At 43.9% G+C, this 20,896-nt stretch overlaps 1 protein-coding gene across 1 annotated transcript in view; it reads left to right on the forward strand.

The window, feature by feature from the left end:
- mybpc1 (myosin binding protein C1) overlaps window positions 1–20,181 on the forward strand; it is a gene marked incomplete at both ends in the record, with an annotated part of 39,029 nt that extends 18,848 nt beyond the window's left edge. Inside the window, 20 exons of the mRNA XM_080538489.1 lie at window positions 1,037–1,200; window positions 1,466–1,598; window positions 4,114–4,238; window positions 4,359–4,464; window positions 5,392–5,558; window positions 5,935–6,100; window positions 7,025–7,131; window positions 7,250–7,386; window positions 7,796–7,955; window positions 9,281–9,385; window positions 9,730–9,918; window positions 11,172–11,306; window positions 11,825–11,992; window positions 12,742–12,830; window positions 12,976–13,171; window positions 13,680–13,819; window positions 14,100–14,259; window positions 16,320–16,456; window positions 17,477–17,663; window positions 20,081–20,181. Coding sequence (XP_080394615.1) covers window positions 1,037–1,200; window positions 1,466–1,598; window positions 4,114–4,238; window positions 4,359–4,464; window positions 5,392–5,558; window positions 5,935–6,100; window positions 7,025–7,131; window positions 7,250–7,386; window positions 7,796–7,955; window positions 9,281–9,385; window positions 9,730–9,918; window positions 11,172–11,306; window positions 11,825–11,992; window positions 12,742–12,830; window positions 12,976–13,171; window positions 13,680–13,819; window positions 14,100–14,259; window positions 16,320–16,456; window positions 17,477–17,663; window positions 20,081–20,181 — 2,872 coding nt within the window. The remainder of the gene's footprint in view (window positions 1–1,036; window positions 1,201–1,465; window positions 1,599–4,113; window positions 4,239–4,358; window positions 4,465–5,391; window positions 5,559–5,934; window positions 6,101–7,024; window positions 7,132–7,249; window positions 7,387–7,795; window positions 7,956–9,280; window positions 9,386–9,729; window positions 9,919–11,171; window positions 11,307–11,824; window positions 11,993–12,741; window positions 12,831–12,975; window positions 13,172–13,679; window positions 13,820–14,099; window positions 14,260–16,319; window positions 16,457–17,476; window positions 17,664–20,080) is intronic.
- Window positions 20,182–20,896: the final 715 nt, after the last annotated feature.

A 20,896-nucleotide genomic window follows, 5' to 3' on the forward strand; every position in this document is an offset into this window, starting at 1 on the left:
TACACTTCCCTTTAGGACTACACTTCCCTTTAGGACTACACTTCCCTTTAGGACTACACTTCCCTTTAGGACTACACTTCCCTTTAGGACTACACTTCCCTTGTAGGACTACACTACCCTTGTAGGACTACACTTCCCTTTAGGACTACACTTCCCTTTAGGACTACACTTCCCTTTAGGACTACACTTCCCTTTAGGACTACACTTCCCTTTAGGACTACACTTCCCTTTAGGACTACACTTCCCTTTAGGACTACACTTCCCTTTAGGACTACACTTCCCTTTAGGACTACACTTCCCTTGTAGGACTACACTTCCCTTGTAGGACTACACTACCCTTGTAGGACTACACTTCCCTTTAGGACTACACTTCCCTTTAGGACTACACTTCCCTTTAGGACTACACTTCCCTTGTAGGACTACACTACCCTTGTAGGACTACACTTCCCTTTAGGACTACACTTCCCTTTAGGACTACACTTCCCTTTAGGACTACACTTCCCTTTAGGACTACACTTCCCTTTAGGACTACACTTCCCTTGTAGGACTATACTTTCCCCTTAGGACTACACTTCCCTTGTAGGACTATACTTTCCCCTTAGGACACCCCTGCTGTGTTATCGGTGCTGCCGTCCTCTCCCCTGTAACGCATCATCCAGGGCTGATGTCATAGGACAGACAGATCGCAGGTCACGCCCATCCCTTTGTGTGACATGTCCTGAGGAACTAGAAAGAGAGATAGAAAGTGTGTACTATATGTATAGAGTCATGTAATAGAGAGAGAGAGACAACAACAAAATAGCAACACAGCAGAGCAGATGGAAGGGATCTAAGAGAACTCTTTTAGTGTGATAGTGTGATAGCCCTCAGCTGTAGTTAGACGCACCACAGCGACAGTCTCACTCCAGCACAGTCAGTGGCCCCTTCCTGTTTCCCCCGCACCTTTAGTGAAGCACTGAGCAGTTCCTCAGGACACGTCGCAAAATGGCAGCTTATGACCCCTGACCTCACGCCGTCCTCTCGTGTCCGGCTCCAGGGAGCCCAAGGCGGAGGAGGCTCCGGAGGTGGACGTGTGGGAGATCCTGAAGCTGGCTCGGCCCGACGAGTACGAGAAGATCGCCTTCACTTACGGCATCACGGACCTGAGGGGGCTCCTCAAGAGGCTGAAGAAGACCAAGAAAGAGGAGAAGAAGAGCGAAGGTGTCGACTTGTGTCTTATTAGATCTGCCAGATGAAATGCTTAGTCAACTCATGTTTAGGATCACAGATGCACTATGGGTTGTTAATCGTTGCTAATCGTCTGATCAGTGAATGTCGAAAGGTCAAATGGTTGTTTATGCATGGGATATTTTTCTTGAATAAATCCAATCAATATGTAGGTACAATTTATAGTTTTTTCATAGATTTGAGTATGTTTTCCTATAGTATGAATCTTTGTAAAGCTGATATTGTTTCTTTTTTGAAGCTTTTGCCAAGAAATTGGATCCAGGATACCAGGTAGACAAAGGAGGGAAGATTCGCCTTGTGGTGGACCTCGCAGACCCCACAGTAGAGCTGAAATGGTACAAGAATGGTCAAGAGATCCGTCCAACTCCAAAGTATGTCCCGTTCTTTTCTTCATGCGTTGATTTTAGCGTACATGTGAATGTTCTCACAAATGAAACGCATTTTTGGGAGTTTCTCAAACAATGTGTTTCATTCGTGGTTTGGTCCTCTGTGCTGGTCTTTTGCAAGTATTTGTGGTTGTACTTTGTGGTTGTATATGTACGTATATGTCACGTCTCAGGGCTGAAATGCATTGACTCACATGTAAGTTTGTCTGACGGTCTGGCAAAGTTTAAAGCCACACACCCACCCACACACACACACCCACACCCCCCCCCCCACACACACACACCCACCCACACACACCCACACCCACACCCACCGCCCCCCCCCCCCCCCCACACACACACACACACACACACAACACAAAATGCCTAAATAGTCATACTGTGTTTCTCCCTGTGATGCTAGAGGTGTTTCCTCTGCTTCCTCAGCCCTTAGAAGCCAGGGCGGTCTCTAACCCTACGTCTGACCCTCAGTCTCTGACCCTACGTCTGACCCTCTCCACACAGAGCCATTGTCCCCAGTCACAACCACACACCAGGCCGAGCCAGACAACTGCACTGTGAACCAATGCCAGCTGATGCCCAGAAGGGAACAAATAATGTTCACTCAGTCACTCATGTCGTGTCTTTGATGCATTGCCACACCATCTCAAGCAGCATATCAGGAACATTATGTGTTTGGCAGGGCAGTACATGACCCTGAGCTGGGTTTGGGTGGAAATGCAGTGTGTTGCTGTCAATAATGGCCCTCTGGTATTAACTGCAGGTCCTTCTCTGTACAGGAAAATGGCGGTACCTCCTTCACAGGTCTTTAACCAAGCCTGGCTTTGTAGCATTGTGGTAAAAACAGATATTGGTAACATTTCAATAGCGTTTATCACACCAATATTAGTGTGCCATTGATGGCTAATATCATACAGTGATACAATGTGTTGTATGAGTACGTCAGAGATGATCTGATTAGTAACAGTTCTCAACATTGCTTTGATTACTGAAGATCCACCAGGATAAGTAAAGTTGAACAAATTATCAATCAATAATCAATCAATAACGGCAATATGGGCCAAGCTGGGATTAACCCAAAAACCTAAAAGATGTCTCTCCTTTCTTACAATAGCTCTCTGCAGAAATCAGATTATATATACAGTATACAGTATATATATATTACTCTTCGTATTACCGTTGGAACTGTAATTTCTGTTTAACATATTAATTGAGGACATAAGATCGACATGGTTGTCATCGAAATCGAAGTGACGCATCAGTCCTTTTGTGTAACGAAGTCAGTGGAGCAGGGTAGGGTGTTAATTGTCAGGCTTTGTGTTAGGGTTAGGGTTAGGTAGGTTGTTATGGTTAGGGTTTGTTCAGAGCCAAGCGAAGTTAAAGCCATCTGGGAGGTTATTGCAGTTTCCTGGTCCCTGGTCTCCGGTGGCGTACTGTATTACCCAGGATTCCCTGTTCCAAAGGCTCCACTTTCTCTCTCTTCTTTTATTGTTTTAACACGTTTTGCACTGTTGCAATCACCTCCAAGCATGATGTCTCTCTGTCCTTCTGTCCTATGTGTATCTGTCTGTCTGTCATGCCATGCTGCTCTCTCTCTCTGTCTGCTACATTCCTTACTTCCTCCACACTGTGTTCCGGCCCATTCCGACTCCGCCGCTGACCTTAAGTCAAAGGAAGTAAGTCACCTCTACTTCCTTCCTGCACCACAGACCTCTGGCGTGACCCCCCCCCCCCCCCTCTGTCTAGTCTTTCCTCTGGGTGTGCCTCTGGACACCCAAACTGTTGCATGCTGGGAATGGTTTGTGAATGGGGATGGGTTTGATTTGGTTGTATTGTTATGATGTACAGTAAGTAAGTAAGCAAGTAAGTAAGTAAAACGTTATTTATATAGCGCCTTTCATACATGAATGCAACTCAAAGCACGTAAGGTGATTAGAAAAGATAATGTTGTGCTTTGTGAAGAGAGAAGTCAGCAAGCATAATTAGCACTGTATTATACTGAGGAGAGCTCCATGTATTTCACCAGTCTTATACTATTAGTCTCTTATACAACAGGGGAAAAACTAGCATTGTGATTGGCCAAGAGGCGTGTGATTTTATAATGTCACTATTATGATGATATTTCTACGCCTCAATACTGTAGATTTGTGTAGCATGTTCCCTTGACAACGTTTGTTGTTTTGGGAACTATATTTATCGACGTAGAGCAGAAACCACCACAATCTGTCATAAAATAAATACTAAAAGCATTGTTTTCATGTAACAATTCTCAGATTTGTTGTGTAACCGTTGGATAAAAGCAATATTGGCCTCCAAGCTGTGATTCATCTTCAATATCGTCTCTTCGTTGGCGTTTGCCGGCATTCACGACCTCAAGGGCATCTCCAATACTATTGACACATAGCTAGACACACACTGTAGGAAATACATCCACACTCAGTGACTATCCACTAACGGTATGTTAATATCCAGTGATTTGATTGATGGACTTGCTGCATAGGTATATCTTTGAGCACAAGGGCACACAGAGGATCATGATCATCAACAACTGCGGTCTGAACGACGACGCCGCCTATTCCGTATCCGCGGGAGACGAGAAGTGCACCACAGAGCTGTTTGTAAAAGGTACCACCCTTGATGTTTATGCCTCTCGGAGAATGAATAGAGTGTCTCTCTTTACTGATGCCCTGTCCCACTTTGATAGGATCAACATTTTCATCAACTGGCCTTTTTTGATCATTGCAGAGTTACCGGTGAAGATAACCAAAGAGATCGAGCCCGTCAAGACCACGGTGAACGAGAGGATTGAGTTGGAGTGCGAGGTGACAGAGGAGGGAGCTCAAGTTAAATGGTAGGACTTTAAGAATGTTCTGAGAGGGACAGAGATATTGTGTGTGCATGTGTGTGTGTGTGTGTGTGTGTGTGTGTCTCTCTCTCTCTGTGTGTGTGTGTGAGTGTCTCTGTGTGTGTGTGTGTGTGTGTGTGTGTGTGTCTCTCTCTCTGTGTGTGTGTGTGTGTGTGTGTGTGTGTGTGAGTGTCTGTGTGTGTGTGTGTGTGTGTGTGTCTCTCTGTGTGTGTGTGTGTGTGTGTGTGTGAGTGTCTCTGTGTGTGTGTGTGTGTGTGTGTGTGTGTGTGTGTGTCTCTCTCTCTCTGTGTGTGTGAGTGTCTCTGTGTGTGTGTGTGTGTGTGTGTGTGTGTGTGTATGTGTGTGTGTGTGTGTGTGTGTCTCTGTGTGTGTGTGTGTGTGTGTGTGTGTGTGTGTGTGTGTGTCTCTCTCTCTCTGTGTGTGTGTGAGTGTCTCTGTGTGTGTGTGTGTGTGTGTGTGTGTGTGTGTCTCTCTCTGTGTGTGTGTGTGTGTGTGTGTGTGTGAGTGTCTCTGTGTGTGTGTGTGTGTGTGTGTGTGTGTCTCTCTCTGTGTGTGTGTGTGTGTGTGTGTGTGTGTGTGAGTGTCTGTGTGTGTGTGTGTGTGTGTGTGTCTCTCTCTCTGTGTGTGTGTGTGTGTGAGTGTCTCTGTGTGTGTGTGTGTGTGTGTCTCTCTCTCTCTCTGTGTGTGTGAGTGTCTCTCTGTGTGTGTGTGTGTGTGTGTGTGTGTGTATGTGTGTGTGTGTGTCTCTCTGTGTGTGTGTGTGTGTGTGTGTGTGTGTGTGTGTGTCTCTCTCTCTGTGTGTGTGTGAGTGTCTCTGTGTGTGTGTGTGTGTGTGTGTGTGTGTGTATGTGTGTGTGTGTGTGTGCGCGTACGTGTGTCTGATGCTCTTGCCTCTTTATCTCTCCCCTTCAGGATGAAGAACGGCGTGGAGGTCCCGACTGGCGTGCGCTCGCGGTACCGAGTCAAGAGCGAGGGCCTCAAACACTGGCTGATCATCGACGACGCCTCGAAGGAGGACACAGGAACCTACTCCCTCATGGCCTCCGGAGGCACCTCCGAGGCCAAAGTAGTGGTCGACTGTATGTACCGTCACTCCCCATAACTTACTCCCTCATTCTCCTCTTGATTTACTGTTAGAATCAATGATATTATATTAGAACCAATCATATTATACAAATCTGTGATTGGACAAGTTATGGGCCCTGTCCATAGTCAGAATTATTCACTGCGCCACAGATCTTGGCCCATCCCTTACAGGAAGGAAATGGGCTTTCCTTGAGTGCTAGATTCGCCAAACTGTAGAGAGACTTCAATTTCTCAGTATAAAATGATATACAACTACAACAGCAAGAACGTCACTAAATACGATTTACTGTTAGAATCAATGGTATTGACGATGCCACTCGACGTCTTCTCAACCTCTCTCCTCTCCCTGTCCTCTCCTGCCTCTCCTAGTGAAGCCACTGAAGGTTCTGCAGGACCTTCAGGATGTGACGGTGCTTTTGGGCCAGCCTCTCAAGCTGCACTGCGAGATCTACCCCGGGAACGTCCCCGGCCGCTGGTACCGGAACGGTCAGCTGATCCAGGCCAACGACCGCATGAACATCCTGCACAGAGCCAAGTACGTCCTCTCTGTGTGGAGTGTCTCTTCGGGTTACACCTTAACTGCTCGTCCTGAGACATCTACTGCCCCCCAGCACTGCGTCTCCTGGAGACACCCGCTTTTCCCCTCTACTGTATCCCTAAAAACTTCTATTGCCCCCCTTGTACTGTTTCTCTGTTTCTCATTTTCTAAATATTAAAAAAAAAAAAAAAAACTAGGTTTAGAAGAAGGTGATAGGAGAAGGTTTTTCCTTCTATCAATGGCCCCCGGGCCTGAGCTGGATTACTCTTCCTGCTACGACTGGTGGATTGATGATTCACTTGCTTAGTATTCAAATGTATTGATTGTAAGTCGCTTTGTAATAAGGCGTCTGCTAAATGCCAAAAATGTAAATGTAAAATGTGTATATATACGTATATACCCTCATCCGTGGAGGCTGGTGGAGGTAGAAATCGGAGGAATGGTATCAAACACACGTTTCCATTCCATGCCTGTACTGCAAACACATGTTTGATACCATTCAATCTAACATTTACACCATTTACATTACATTTCTTGACTTACTTTTTTTTCCCCCAAAGCGACTTACAATTAGAGATTACAGGGACAGTCTCTTAGGGCTAACTTAAGGCTAAGTACATTACTCAAGTACCTTAACTACCGTAAGTACCTGAATCATGACCTCATGACCTCATGACCAGTCCAACTCACTATCCACTAGGCCACCACTACCCCTATTCCCCCTTCCCTTCTGTGCATTACCATGAGCCATGTCCTCTTCCACCAGCCTCCCCCGAGCCTCACATATCTACCTGCCTCAGTCACCTCATCAGCCTCATCAGCCTCATGTCATGTCCTCTCTCTCCCCTGCGTTGTTCCATATGACTTGTCTCTTGATCTGGATAAAACTTGTTTTCAGCTCTTCGCGTTCTGTTTCGACAGGAACCACAGACTAGAAATTGAGAGCAGCACCATCCACGACGCAGGGGATTATACCTTTGTCCCAGAGGGGTACTCTCAGAGTCTCCAAGCCAAAATCCATATCATTGGTACTGTTTTTTGTTTCGTTTTTTATTTATTTAAGAAACCTTCCTTTCAAAATACATATCTTTACATATGACAAAACGATCATTCATAATGAGGCTTTACTCCCTCTCATGGCTGCAGATCCTCCCAAGGTGCACCTGGACAGTTTGAACTTCCCTGACAACACAGTGACTATTGTGGCAGGAAACAAACTTCGCTTGGAGGTCCCCATAAGTGGAGAACCTGCCCCAAGGGTGATCTGGATGAAGGGAGAGAGGGTGAGTGGAGATGAGCAAGCCTAGGTAGTAACTGGATGAAGGAGTGCTATTGTACTGTAACTTGTAAGCATGTTAACACTAGAACAGCCGTGCCTTTTTACCTACTAAAAGAGCCCCTCTTTAAAATGCTAACCTGCTATTTACACAACGACCACTAGTTGGCCGCTTGTAAATTATCCTGCTTCCTACACAGAAAAAACTGCTAAATATCTTTATATTAGCTTATCCTGATGTGATTTTGAAAATGTAAGGATACTGGGTGGTAGAACGCACATATCTAGGAAAAGTCATGAAAGGAAGGTCCTGAAATTTGATTGAGTGCAAAAATATAACCCTTTTTTTTACTCACAGGGTCAAATGACCCCTCATGGCTGATTAAGTGCTAAGTCTCTGTGCCTCTCCAACGCAGGTAATCCTCGACTCAGGCCACCGCGTTCGCGCGGAGACGTTCTCTGACCACACCAGCCTCACTATCGACGTCACAGAAAGGGAGGACACAGGGAACTATAAGATAGTCCTGCAGAACGAGGCAGGGGAGGACACAGGCAGCGTCAAAGTCAAGGTCGTTGGTAAGGGACTGTCGTGGATTTAATTGATTCTTAATACTTATAAAGCACAAAGAGCTTAAATCAATTGTCTCCAAAGAGGCCTTTTAGTAAGCAAAGTCACATGAGCGCAGAGAGAAAATAGCAAAAAGCCCCCAACCTTGGGCGGGACTCATTTATCGAACTGTCCTTGGTCATGAGGTCTTCTTGGGAACCAATCATATTATACAAATCTGTGATTGGACAAGTTATGGGCCCTGTCCATAGTCAGAATTATTCACTGCGCCACAGATGTTGGCCCATTACTTACAGAAAGGAAATGGGCCTTCCTTGAGTGCTAGATTTGCCAAACTGTAGAGAGACTTCAATTTCTCAGTATAAAATGATATGTAACCCTCTCCTGAGGTACTATTTCAATAAATTAAGATATAACAGGATTCTGAGTCTTAGCTGTTGATGGTGAACTGACTAACTCTCTTCTTTTTTTACAAACAAATAAGATAACAGATAAGTGTATGTAATTGTAATTGTGTGTCCCCATAAACCAAGTAAGCATATAAACCCATATACAAACAAAATACAAACAACAGCAATTTAGAAGGAATAGCAAAAATATGTTTATTTTATTTGAGATATTATGCTGTGTGCTACACTGTGCTAGGGTTTGTATGTCTGTGTGCTATACTATGTGTAGGCCTATGTGTTGGTATGTCAGCTGGTATGTGTGTGTGTGTGTGTGTGTGTGTGTGTGTGTGTGTGTGTGTGTGTGTGTGCGTGTGTGTGCGTGTGTGTGTGTGTGTGTGTGTGTGTGTGTATGCAAAACAAAAACAATCAAGTTGAAACGAACACAAACCTTACTACAATCAATGACAAATCATAAAGAAAGTCCAGAGTTCTCGATTCACAGTTTGAGGTCTACCAGGCGCTTGGGTTTTGTTGGTGCACAAATGAAAGAAAAATAAGTCCTTGGTATCAATGATACGGTAACTCCCCAGTACTCACGGCACCATGTGGAGGTGAAGCAGATGCGGTAGCGACGAAGTAAGATGGGGTGGGTTGACGCGTTGCACACGCAGACTCAGTCCTAAAACTACAACAGGACACAGAGAACGTCACTAAATAATAATAATACGTCAAGCACTCTCAAATACAGAAATTAAATGATGGTTTGGGCTACACAGACACCTTTATTCTGTACACAGGGAACGTAAACAGAATAAAACGAATTCAGATTCTATGATAGAGAGAGTGACTCAACCACATAGTGCAATTAACAGATCAGTGAGTGTTTGAGCCCCTCAAGTCCCGCATCAATATATATAAATAAAGGAGACTTGTCTTCTCTATAGATATCCCAGACCCCCCGGAGGCCCCCCTAGTCCCAGAGGTGGGGGGGGACTGGTGCTCTATGACATGGGACCCCCCAATCTACGATGGAGGCTCACCAATATTAGGTATGTTGCGTCTATGTATTATATATGATTCTATATATATATATATGATATGTGTATATGTGTATAAACAACTGTATATCGTGACGTTAGAATTATAAGGTTCTCTCTCCATTTTTGTAAACATTTAGTTTTTTTACATAATCTGATCCATTAGGAGTTTATTAATGCCTGTGTGGTGTTATTTTTTAAATGTTGACATTTTTTTCAATTTTCAATTAATAAAATACAAAGGTTCCATCTCACAGAACATAATGGAATGTAAAAACTTTGACGCTCAATATCTCTGAACTACCCTAAACGGAGATAGAACCTTATCATTCTAATCTCACCATTATGTCCTGAAGGGTACTTCATCGAGAGGAAGAAGAAGCAGAGCTCCAGGTGGATGAGGCTGAACTTTGACCTGAACAAAGAGACCACGTTCGAGCCTAAGAAGATGATCGAGGGCGTGCCGTACGAGGTGCGGGTCTTTGCTGTCAACGCCATCGGCGTGTCCAAGCCCAGCGAGCCGTCCAAAGCCTTCGTGCCCCTGGGTGAGTTGTACCCCTGGGTGAGTTGTACCCCTGGGTGAGTTGTACCCCTGGGTGAGTTGTACCCCTGGGTGAGTTGTACCCCTTGTTTTGTTGTCATGACGAACGGCCCGCTTGGCTCATACCGTAGGTGTCACCCTATTGGATACGTCCTGAAAGCATTAGCGTCCCTTTATGTAAAACAATATACAGTTTATCCAGTGCCTATATACTGTATTCATAATGGGAGGACTAATTAACACTAGAACAGCCATGAGGGGTCAAATTTCAGGACCCTCCTTTCATTACCTTTCCTAGATATGTGCGTTCTACCACCCAGTATCCTTTACATTTTCAAAATCACATCAGGATAAGCTAATAAAAAGCTATTTTGCAGTTTTTCTGTGTAGGGAAGCAGGCTAATTTACAAGCGGCCAACTAGTGGTCGTTGTGTGTAAATAGCAGCTTAGCATTGTAAAGAGGGGCGGCTCTTTTAGTAGTAGAAAGGGCACGGCTGTTCTAGTGTTAAAGAGGGGGGTTACATGATGATACTGTTGCGTCTGTGATGCACCGTTGGTTGGTACTCCCATGCAGCTGTCTCTCTTGATACTGACTACATTATTCAAATTCATTCCGACTGTGACCTCCGATGGATACGCTGGAGCTTTGGAGGATATGAAATATGTCTTTATAATGGCTGCCAAATCATCTGGGGCTTAGAGGTTTAGGAGATGAGCCTCCCGCAGGCTTCAATAGGAGTTAAATATGATTCAGGATGTAAGAATAGACGTTAAGAGCCAACCCCCATAATGAATGATGGCATACCAGACAACCAATGGGGTTGCCCCTCTCATATGTTGTGTGGTGGTGTTTCCTATAATGGCTTTACATTGTACTTAGCAATTGGAGATCCATTTTCATAGAGCTCAGGTCATGTTTGTGTAATATTCATCGTTGGTATGTGGAACCTAGCCTTCCTAGCTAAGGGCAGTACAGAGCCTGGACTCTTTTAAGACAGGGCCTAAAAAACGTTTTTATTCAAAAAGGCCTTTGGCTGTTAAACCTGTGTTCATTCTTGTGATTTATTGTGTGTGTTTTTTTTACTTATTATGTTTTTAGGCTGTTTTTGTTTTGAACTTACTATGTTTTTAGGCTGTTTTTGTTTTGAACTCTGTAGTAAGTGAGATTCTTTTGAATGAAAAGTGCAATACAAAAAATGCATTATTATTAATATTATTTATCCTTTTTGAATACCCTTCAAATATAATGTCCCTCAGCGGTGACCAGCGAGCCCACCATGCTCGTGGTGGATGATGTCACAGACAACACAGTCACCATGAAGTGGCGTCCGCCTGATACCATCGGAGCAGCTGGCCTGGATGGGTACCTCGTGGAGTACTGCATCGAAGGAAGTAAGAGAAGAATACTAGTTCAATATCCCTCTTGTATTCCTCTGGACCCAGTGTTTCAAAATGTTTAATCTGCATAAGAATATTCACGGATTTGTTTTTGCTATCCAGGTTCAGATCAAACTGTCTTGATTTCCCCTAATACTACTCCAAACCTGACATAGATCATATAGATCTGATCCAGGATAACAGAAGAAGAAAAAAGAATCTGGCTCATTCTGATCTAGAATAAAAGTTTGGAAATTACAGGGCCCTGTTGAATGTTAAGGGTTGGCAGATCGGCGGTTCAAGCCCCGGCTGGCCACATGTCGAAGTGTCCTTGGGCAAGACACTGAACCCCAAAATTGCTCCCAGAGAGCAGGCCAGCGCCTTGCATGGCAGCTTGCCGCCATTGTTGTGTGAATGTGTGTGTGAATGGGTGAATGAGAGGCCGTTGTAAAGAGCTTTGGAGCAGCTTTGGAGCAGCAAAAGTGTATGGACTTCTGGTTGAGTCCTGAATGTGTTGTGTCATGTCTCCACAGCTGATGAGTGGATCAGATCTAACGTGGACCTGACGGAGAAGACCAAGTACACCATCACTGGTCTGCCCGCGGAGGCTAAGATCCTGGTGAGGGTAAAGGCCATGAACGCCGCAGGCTCCAGCACACCCAGAACCATCCAGCACTCCATCCTGGTCAAAGAGGTCATCGGTGAGGCATTTACATTTACATTTTGGGCATTTAGCAGACCTGCCTTATTCCAAAGCGACTTACAATCGATACACACTTCTAAGGAAGTGAGTCATCAATTCACCAGTTCTAGCAGGAAGAGTGATCTAGCTCAGGCCAGGGGCCACTGGCGGTCGTCATGAAAAAGTTTTATTTTTATTTAAAAAATGTATAGACACTGGAGAGACAGTACAAGGGGGGGCAGTAGAATTCTTAGGAGGCACAGTAGAGGGGAAAAGCAGGTGTCTCAGGAGACGTAGTGCTGGGGGGTGGTAATGTCTCAGGAGGAGCAGTTAAGGTGTAGACTGAAGAGATGGGTCTTCAGTCTCAGACGCAAGATGGGTAGTGACTCTGCAGTTCTGACAGCCGTGGGAAGCTCATTTCACCAGCGGGGAGGCCTGGCCACCTCTCACTTCTCTGTCATTTTGACATCTCTACCAGGGGGAGGGGGGGAGATATACAACGGAGGACGGGAACAGGATGAGGAATGGTATCTAACACAAGGTTTGACACCGTTCCTGACTCCATTCCGTGCATTAGAATGAGCCTGTCCTCCGATTTCTACCTCCACCAGCCTCCCCTGGTCTCTAGTCTACAGTGACTAGGAAGGTCTCAGCAACAGTCTAAGGCACTGGTAGAAACGTGTTGAGATAAGTTGTTTTACAGTGTTTGACAACAGATATTGATTCCTACAGGACATTCTATTCACTTTACCTGTTGTTTCTCTCCAGAACCACCTAAAATCCGTATCCCCAGACACTTGAAGCAGACGTACATTCGTAAAGTGGGAGAAGTTGTCAATCTTGTGGTTCCGTTCAATGTAAGATAACCACAGCAAACACTCAAACTACCTCCTTTACCTCAGAACCTACAGTATACTATGTAATGATGAGTTGAATTCGTCATTGCTCCGCCATGTCGTGATGATTTGGTTTTAGTTGAATTCTCTGCTATCTGATCTGTAGGGGAAACCCAGGCCGAAAGTAAGTTGGCAGAAGGAAGGGAACGCCATAGACCCCACACAAGTCAGCATCCGCAACACAGAGTGTGACAGCATCATCTTCATCCGCAAGGCGGAGCGGAGCCACTCTGGGAAATACGAGATGAACGTTCAGGTGGAGAAACACGTGGACACGGCCATCTTGGATATCCAGATCGTAGGTGAGTCCAGGAACACTGACATCTGAACCTGTGTTCATTCTTGTGATTTATTTTGTTTGTTTTTTACTATTTTTTTAACTTATTATGTTTTTAGGTTGTTTTGTTTTAACTTGTGTTTTTACAGTTGTCGTTTTTTTTTCTCTGAAGCACTCTGAGATTCTTTTGAATGAAAAGTGCAATACAAATAAAATGCATTATTATTATTATTATTATTATTATTATTATTATTATTACATCCTGGCATCCTGATCTCCCATATAGTTAAGATGCTGTGGTCCAGGTTTACACGGAGTTCCTACTTTTCTCTGAGATTGAATAAAAGGAAAAGGAAGAAAAAGGAAGGAAGAAAAACTTCAGATAAAGATTAAGATCTTGTGATGGAATGTTAGGTCAGAATTGTCCGGGGTGTTAGTCTTCTTTTGGTCTTTTTCTCCTGTTGTACGTAGGTGCTGTTGTACGTAGTAAGCCAGACCCTGCGTGATGTTAATTCATTGATGTCTCTATTCAGACTTGCCTGGGCCTCCACAGTTTGTCAAAATTGATGAGGTTTGGGGGGGGAACGTGGCTTTAGACTGGACCGTTCCAACCGACAACGGCAACGCCCCCATAACGGGCTACACCATTCAGAAAGCAGACAAGAAGACCATGGTATGATTGTTATTTTTTCTACAGTGGTTGCGTGTCTATGTACTGTACTTAAGGGTGTACTTTTTGTGTGTACTGTACGTGGTTACAACAGCTGAGGCTGGCGGAGGGAGAGATCGTAAGACGGGCTCATTGGAACGCACGGAACGGAATGAGGAATGTGATCGAACACGACACGTGTGATGAGCCCCGTCCTCCGGTTTCGGCCTCCTCCACCAGCCTCCCTCGGGTTACAGTTTATGTGTTTAAAATGTGTCGTCACACAACCATTCTCTTCTGACAGGAGTGGTACACCTGCGTGGAGCACTACCACCGCACCTGCATCACCCTCACAGAGCTGGTGGTGGGGAACGAGTACTACTTCAGGATCTACTCTGAGAACATGTGCGGTCTGAGCGAGTGCGCCACCCAGACCAAGGACAGCGCCCTCATCATCAAAGAAGGTCTGTCTGAGCTCCGCTGTCGGAGGGAGGACGTGGAGGGCCGTGTGTATTCGGTTGTTAAGTCTGACGTCAAACGTGACGTTTAGCAATTTCCGGTTCCAAACCAGAAATTCCCCGCACCATCGTACCAGTGTACTAAAGCACCAGAGTACCAGTGTACTAAAGCACCAGAGTACCAGTGTACTAAAGCACCAGAGTACCAGTGTACTAAAGCACCAGAGTACCAGTGTACTAAAGCACCAGAGTACCAGTGTACTAAAGCACCAGAGTACCAGTGTACTACAGCGGTAGAATGACAGTTCAATCGTTTTTTAAACTCGGATCTATTCATACAACAAGGGACACAGCACTTTCCCGTTTTCCCCATATTGTCAGGGTCTTTGAGCCTCGGAAAAGCGCTATATAAATATAATGAATTATTATTATTACTGAGCCATTTCGAAGAGAGCGCCTCAGCCAACTTTGGACCCGGAAACACGTCATGACTTAACAACCGAATGATCGTGACAGGCTTTATTGGTTAACTCATTTAGTGCCAAGGGTGAATAAAGTCTCCCCAAATGATCAGTGTTCTAGAGCGCTACGGGTGACTTTATTCACCAAAAATGCATAAATGATGATGCTTCATAGGCAATCAAAGTGTTGTTGCTAGGTAAAAACCCCATAAAACATTCTAGGTGGGGAGTGTTCCGGCATTCTTTGGCAGTAGTGAATTAACACTAGAACAGCCATGCCTTTTAACCTACTAAAAGAGCCCCCTCTTTAAACGGCAAAATAGCTTCATACAGTACTAGCTTATCCTGATGTGATTTAGAAAATGTAAGGATACTGGGTGGTAGAACGCACATATCTAGGACAAGTCATGAAAGGAGGGTCCTGAAATTTGATCGAGTGCAAAGATATAACACTTTTTTTTTACTCACCTCATGGCTGATTAAGTGAGAGAATGGAGCTGAAATCCCCCATCCCTTTGGAGTTCAAAAGAGTATTGTAGTGATGGTCACATTTGTGTCAGCAGCTGGTGAAAGAGGGAACAAATCGGCAACCAATCAAAATGTTCTGACTTTAATTCAGAATTGTTTTTATGTATGTCAGCGTTGTTGAAAATCAATGACACACTCGCTAGTCAAGCCAAAACATTGCAATGCAATGGATTTGGTGAGTAATCCCCACTACTCTACACTAACTAGGTAGTAGTGGGGATTACTCACCAAATCCATTGCATTGCAATATGTTGGCTTGACTAGCGAGTGTGTCATTGATTTTCAACAACGCTGACATACATAAAAACAATTCTGAATTAAAGTGTCATTGATCTTCAACAACGTTGACATTTATTTAACATTTTCAGAATATCTTAAATAATAAAAGTCTGCTAATAAAATAATACACAAATAATAATAATAAGAAGAATAAGAATAAGAATAATAAAAGTCTGAATATTTGGTCGGTTGCTGACTTGTTCCTTCTTTTGCCAGTTGCCGTCACATTTACTCAGAGCATGTTCTGTATGACGTGACGTTAGAATTATAAGGTTCTATCTCCATTTTGGTCAAAATTTAGTTTTTTTACATAATCTGATCCATTAGGTGTTTATTAATGCCTGTGTGGTAAATGTTGACATGTTTTAGTTTGTAATGAATAAAATACAAAGGTTCCATCTCACAAAACATAATGGAATGTAAAAACTTTGACGCTCAATATCTCTGAACTACCCTAAACGGAGATAGAACCTTATCATTCTAAGCTCACGATGAGTCATCTCTCCCGGATACAGACTAAGCCTAGTACTGGACTTAATAACATTCTCACTAGGAAATATCTCCATTAAAGAACAATGTTTAGCCTAGGATTAGGTTTTATTTTTGTGTCCAGAAAAAAACCCTCCTGTTTATGAATAGTTTAATGATGTAATACTGATGCTTGCTGCTGCTGTCTCTGTCTGCTGATGATAAACATAGACATATTGTCTCCCCTTCATCACAAAGGGAAATTCCCTCATGATAGAGCTCAGTGCCCGTATCATGTACAACCCCATTCCTCTACCCTTGACTCCGCAGGCCTGCATATAAAGAACCCAGAGTACATCGACCGCGATGACAAAGAGCCTCCTAAGTTCACCCAGCCGCTCATCAACACTTACGCCATCGCCGGCTACAATGCCACTCTCAACTGCAGCGTCCGTGCCAACCCGCGGGTATGGGAACACTACACTACAGATTCCATACACACACAGCCGTATACACACACACACACACACACACACACACACAGGCTTACACCTGCCACCTGCTCTCTGTGTCCTGGCCTTAGGCACGACAGACAGGCTTTACACCTGCCACACACACACACACACACACACGCACACACACACACATACACTCGCACACATGCACTCACACACACACACACACACACACACACACACACACACACACATGCACTCACACATGCACTCACTCACACACACACACACACACACATGCACTCACACACACACACACACACACACATGCACTCACACATGCACTCACACACACATGCACTCACACACACACACACACACGCACACACACTCACACACACACACACACACACACACACACACACACACACACACACACACATTCTGGATCAGGTTCTAGAGTGCCCCCTGGCTGCCTCCTGCTTGAGGGATTAAAACATAGCTATGTCTGTATGTGTATGTATTGAACAGGGTGGGGAGGGCCTCACATTTCAATGAGCAATGATGTTTTCAGGTTAGAGACTAACCAGTGGAGTAGTCTACGTGATACGCAGGACTACGCCGTATACCCACTAGGAAAAGCCAAGGATTTCCATATACCCACTTAAACATGTGTGAGGATACGTAACGGCGTTTTGTGACAGAACTTTCACTTTCATTCATAAAATTCACCCCGTCTGTGTTATGAAGCACTTGACTATTGGACCATTGGGACTGACTATAGCGTCATATACCATCAACGGGGGGGAGATGCGACATGAAATATGTCAAAATGCAGCACTATCATGCACAGATTAGCCTTATAACATGTAATGTTAGATATATATAACGTTAGACAGGCAGCGCAGATTTAATATTATGGCGAAATGAACGATATGAGGTTGGGAGGGAAAAATCACAGTATACCCACTAGAAAAAACTACACTACACCACTGAGACTAACAATGGTAACATTCTTGTTTATCACTTCAGGCCAAAGTGATTTGGATGAAGAATAAGATAGCCATCATTGATGACCCGCGCTACCGCATGTTTAGCAACCAGGGAGTCTGCAGCCTGGAGATCCGAAAGCCTAACCCTTATGACGGGGGGATGTACTCCTGCAAAGCCATCAATGACCTGGGGGATGCCCTGGTGGAATGCAAGCTGGAGGTTAAAGGTCAGTCTGGCCTATGAGGTAACATCTGTCTTTTGTTGAAATGTCTGAGTAGCCCATTTCAGCACACGATCAAGGGGCGGCCCATATCAGCATGGGACATGTAAGTGTTCATCTGCCGTAAAAAAAAACATGATCTGTAAAAAAAAAAAGAACAAATCTATGGGAGGGTGCCGTTAGAGATGAGTAGATTGTGTCCAGCCTGCTGTTCCTTCACACTAGCCTCACTACACCAAGGAAGACCCGAGGAGGGATCAACAGCCTTTTGTACTATTGCCATTTCAAAGACGATCCAACCAATTCAACCAGCCTCACAAGATATTTGTTTTTCTTTTCTTTTCTGCATTTTTCGAACATCTATTGACATTAGGGTTGCACATAAAAACTTCGACCATGGCATGCATACTGTACATACATAGTATCCGCCAATATCCTTTTTTTTTTTTTCAATCAATTATTTATTACAAAACAGTACACATGAAAAACTCACAATTATAACACCAAACTAAATAAGTGTCTGTCCTGACTTTTTTTTCTTTATCTTACCCCCCCCCACTATAAGCGCCCATTTCCTGTTGATGTTTTTGTTACCAACGACGCCTGCCAGATTTACACTTGTCAAACAACTCTTTCCGGTTTAGCATGCTCCACTTTTACACAACCCTGAGTCACCTCAGGTCATCATCACACACCTCAACCACAACCCCCCACACATCCCAACACCAGACTATGTACTCCCTCTGTTGTTGTTGAAACTGTATAACACCAGTTCAATGTGTCCTTGTTAAATGAATTCTCTTGTGGCTCCATCTTTAAATGTCTAGTGTACCCTTCAACAGATGGCGACGTCCCTCTTCAATACATGTTTAACTCCTCATATAAAATAAGTTCAATTAACTCAACAACAGTATTCCCTGAACACACATAACTCCTTCATGTAAACATTTGGTTAATCCACCTCTTCTCTTCTCTCCCTAGTCACCCCTCAGGAATAGTGAATGTATGTTCTCATCCAAGGTAAGCTTTCATATGGTTTTGGCATATGAAGCTTATGTCATTCATTTTGCATCTTCCAAATGCCAATAACCCCACTTTCCTCAGCGGTGGTACAGAGGGTAGTCTCTTTAAATCCACATCCATCTTGTCGCAGGAAACCAGGGAAAACAATGCCAGAATCCAGGCCTTGTCTGCATGAAATTGTTGTATTGATAGTGTTGTATTGTATTGTGCAATAGAACACAATAGCTTGATTGTCGCCAGTTACTTCCCGCCAAACCTTGAGGTGTCTGTAGGATGTCATAACTAACCTTTCAGAGGGCTGTTGTTGCATTGCTTGATGTGATGTGACTGCTTGTGTGACTAAGTGGTTCCCTAATAACACTGTCTATACCTCATGTAACATTAGATGCCACATAGACAAGGTGAGTCACTTTCCAAGTTGTACGAAAGGTCTGATTTGGAGTCCAGACCAGCATCTGCAGACTAGACCTCTCATCAAGTTTCACATTATGCAAAGGTTATCTTTTCCCAGATGCTGTTACTCCAGGATGATGTCCTGTACATAGATTGATATATTGTTGTGGGATATATCTATTAAGAATCTATTGATTCTTAATAGATTTAGTAGAACTTATGAAGCACAAAGAGCTTAGATCAATTGTCTCCAAAGAGGCCTTTTATTAAGCCAAGTTACATGAGCGCAGAGAGAAATGAGCAGGCCAATAAGCAAGAAGCAATAGCCCAAGAGCAAGAAGCCCCCAACGATGGGTGGGACTCATATTTATAGAACTGTCCTTGGTCATGAGGTCACTATTCTTGGGAACCTGTGTATTTTCTGCCCTGTCTTGATTGAAACGGCAGAATAATGTTAACGTCACTATATCATGTACAGTATGTACTAAAGAAGACAACATCCTTCAGTAAATAAATCTGATATTGGAGCTTGCAGATAATGGCCAGATGTTTAGATGACTTGAAGAATGGCCATGTCGTTGCTCCTAGCTCTGCAAGCCTGAGTAGATATAGATGTACTCACAGACTCAACGTGTGGTCTTGCTACTGTCCTTTTCTCTCCTTTTGGCGTTATTCCACTACTAGTATAGTATGTTGTCTGTCTTTTGCTTCGCACTGTCTTTCTTTTTTTGACCTTCTGTCTGTTCTCTCTCTTCCCTATTTGGACTTCTCTTCTCTCTTCACTTTCCACCGTTGCAGACTGACTCTTTTCCTCTGTTGCAGTGTTTGTTTCAATGTTGCTTACTGACTCTGCTTTCTCTGTCGGGCGGCCCTATTTGTACTCTCTGTAGATTGACATACTTTCTCCTCTCCTCCTCCTTTCTCTCCCTCCTCTTCTCTCTATACACTGACAATGTGCCTCCGTCCCTCCCTAACAGTAAATTGAGTGTCTCTCATCTTGTCCTCAGGGGGGTTTACCTTCTATGAGCTCATGCAGCGTGGAGTGCCGTTACACCTGATTGATAAGTACATGAACGAGACAAAGACCGGGGAGACGGCAGAGAAGTAATTGGACTGAGCGCAGATACGGCCTAGGCTTTAGAAACCATCCAGTAACCTGCTCTCCTAACGGCAGTCTGGAAGTCTGGAGTGGGGGACAGGGGACGGGGAAAGGTGGTGGTGGTGGTGGGGGTGGGGGGGGTTGACTGTAACTTTTTATTTGAAGAGAGTAGTGTGTAACATGTAGGATGAACAGTAACATGTCGTGAGCTTAGAATGATAAGGTTCTATCTCCGTTTAGGGTAGTTCAGAGATATTGAGCGTCAAAGTTTTTACATTCCATTATGTTTTATGAGATGGAACCTTTGTATTTTATTAATTACTAACTAAAACATTTCAACATTTAAAAAATAACACCACACAGGCATTAATAAACAGCTAATGGATCAGATTATGTAAAAAAACTCAATTTTGACCAAAAATGGAGATAGAACCTTATAATTCAAACGTCACGATGTGTCATTGTGTATTTTCTCTGTGGGGGAAAGTGTTTGGGGGTAACAACTGATCTCAAAGGCATAGCTGAAGGGAGAAGGATAATGTGTATAAATAGTGGCTTGGTGTCTGCAGTATGGCAATGCAATGTATTGTGACTAAAGAAAGAATAGGAAGATAAAGATTAAGGCATCTGCAAAAGTCTAAACATTTTTGTGCAGTAATTAAAGTATTGTCTCATTAATCATGCATCACTATAAGATTTGTTGATTTCACTTTTGTTCTTGGAG

This window comes from Nansenia antarctica, assembly GCF_963989245.1.
Source record: "Nansenia antarctica genome assembly, chromosome: 8".
NCBI lineage: Eukaryota > Metazoa > Chordata > Actinopteri > Argentiniformes > Microstomatidae > Nansenia > Nansenia antarctica.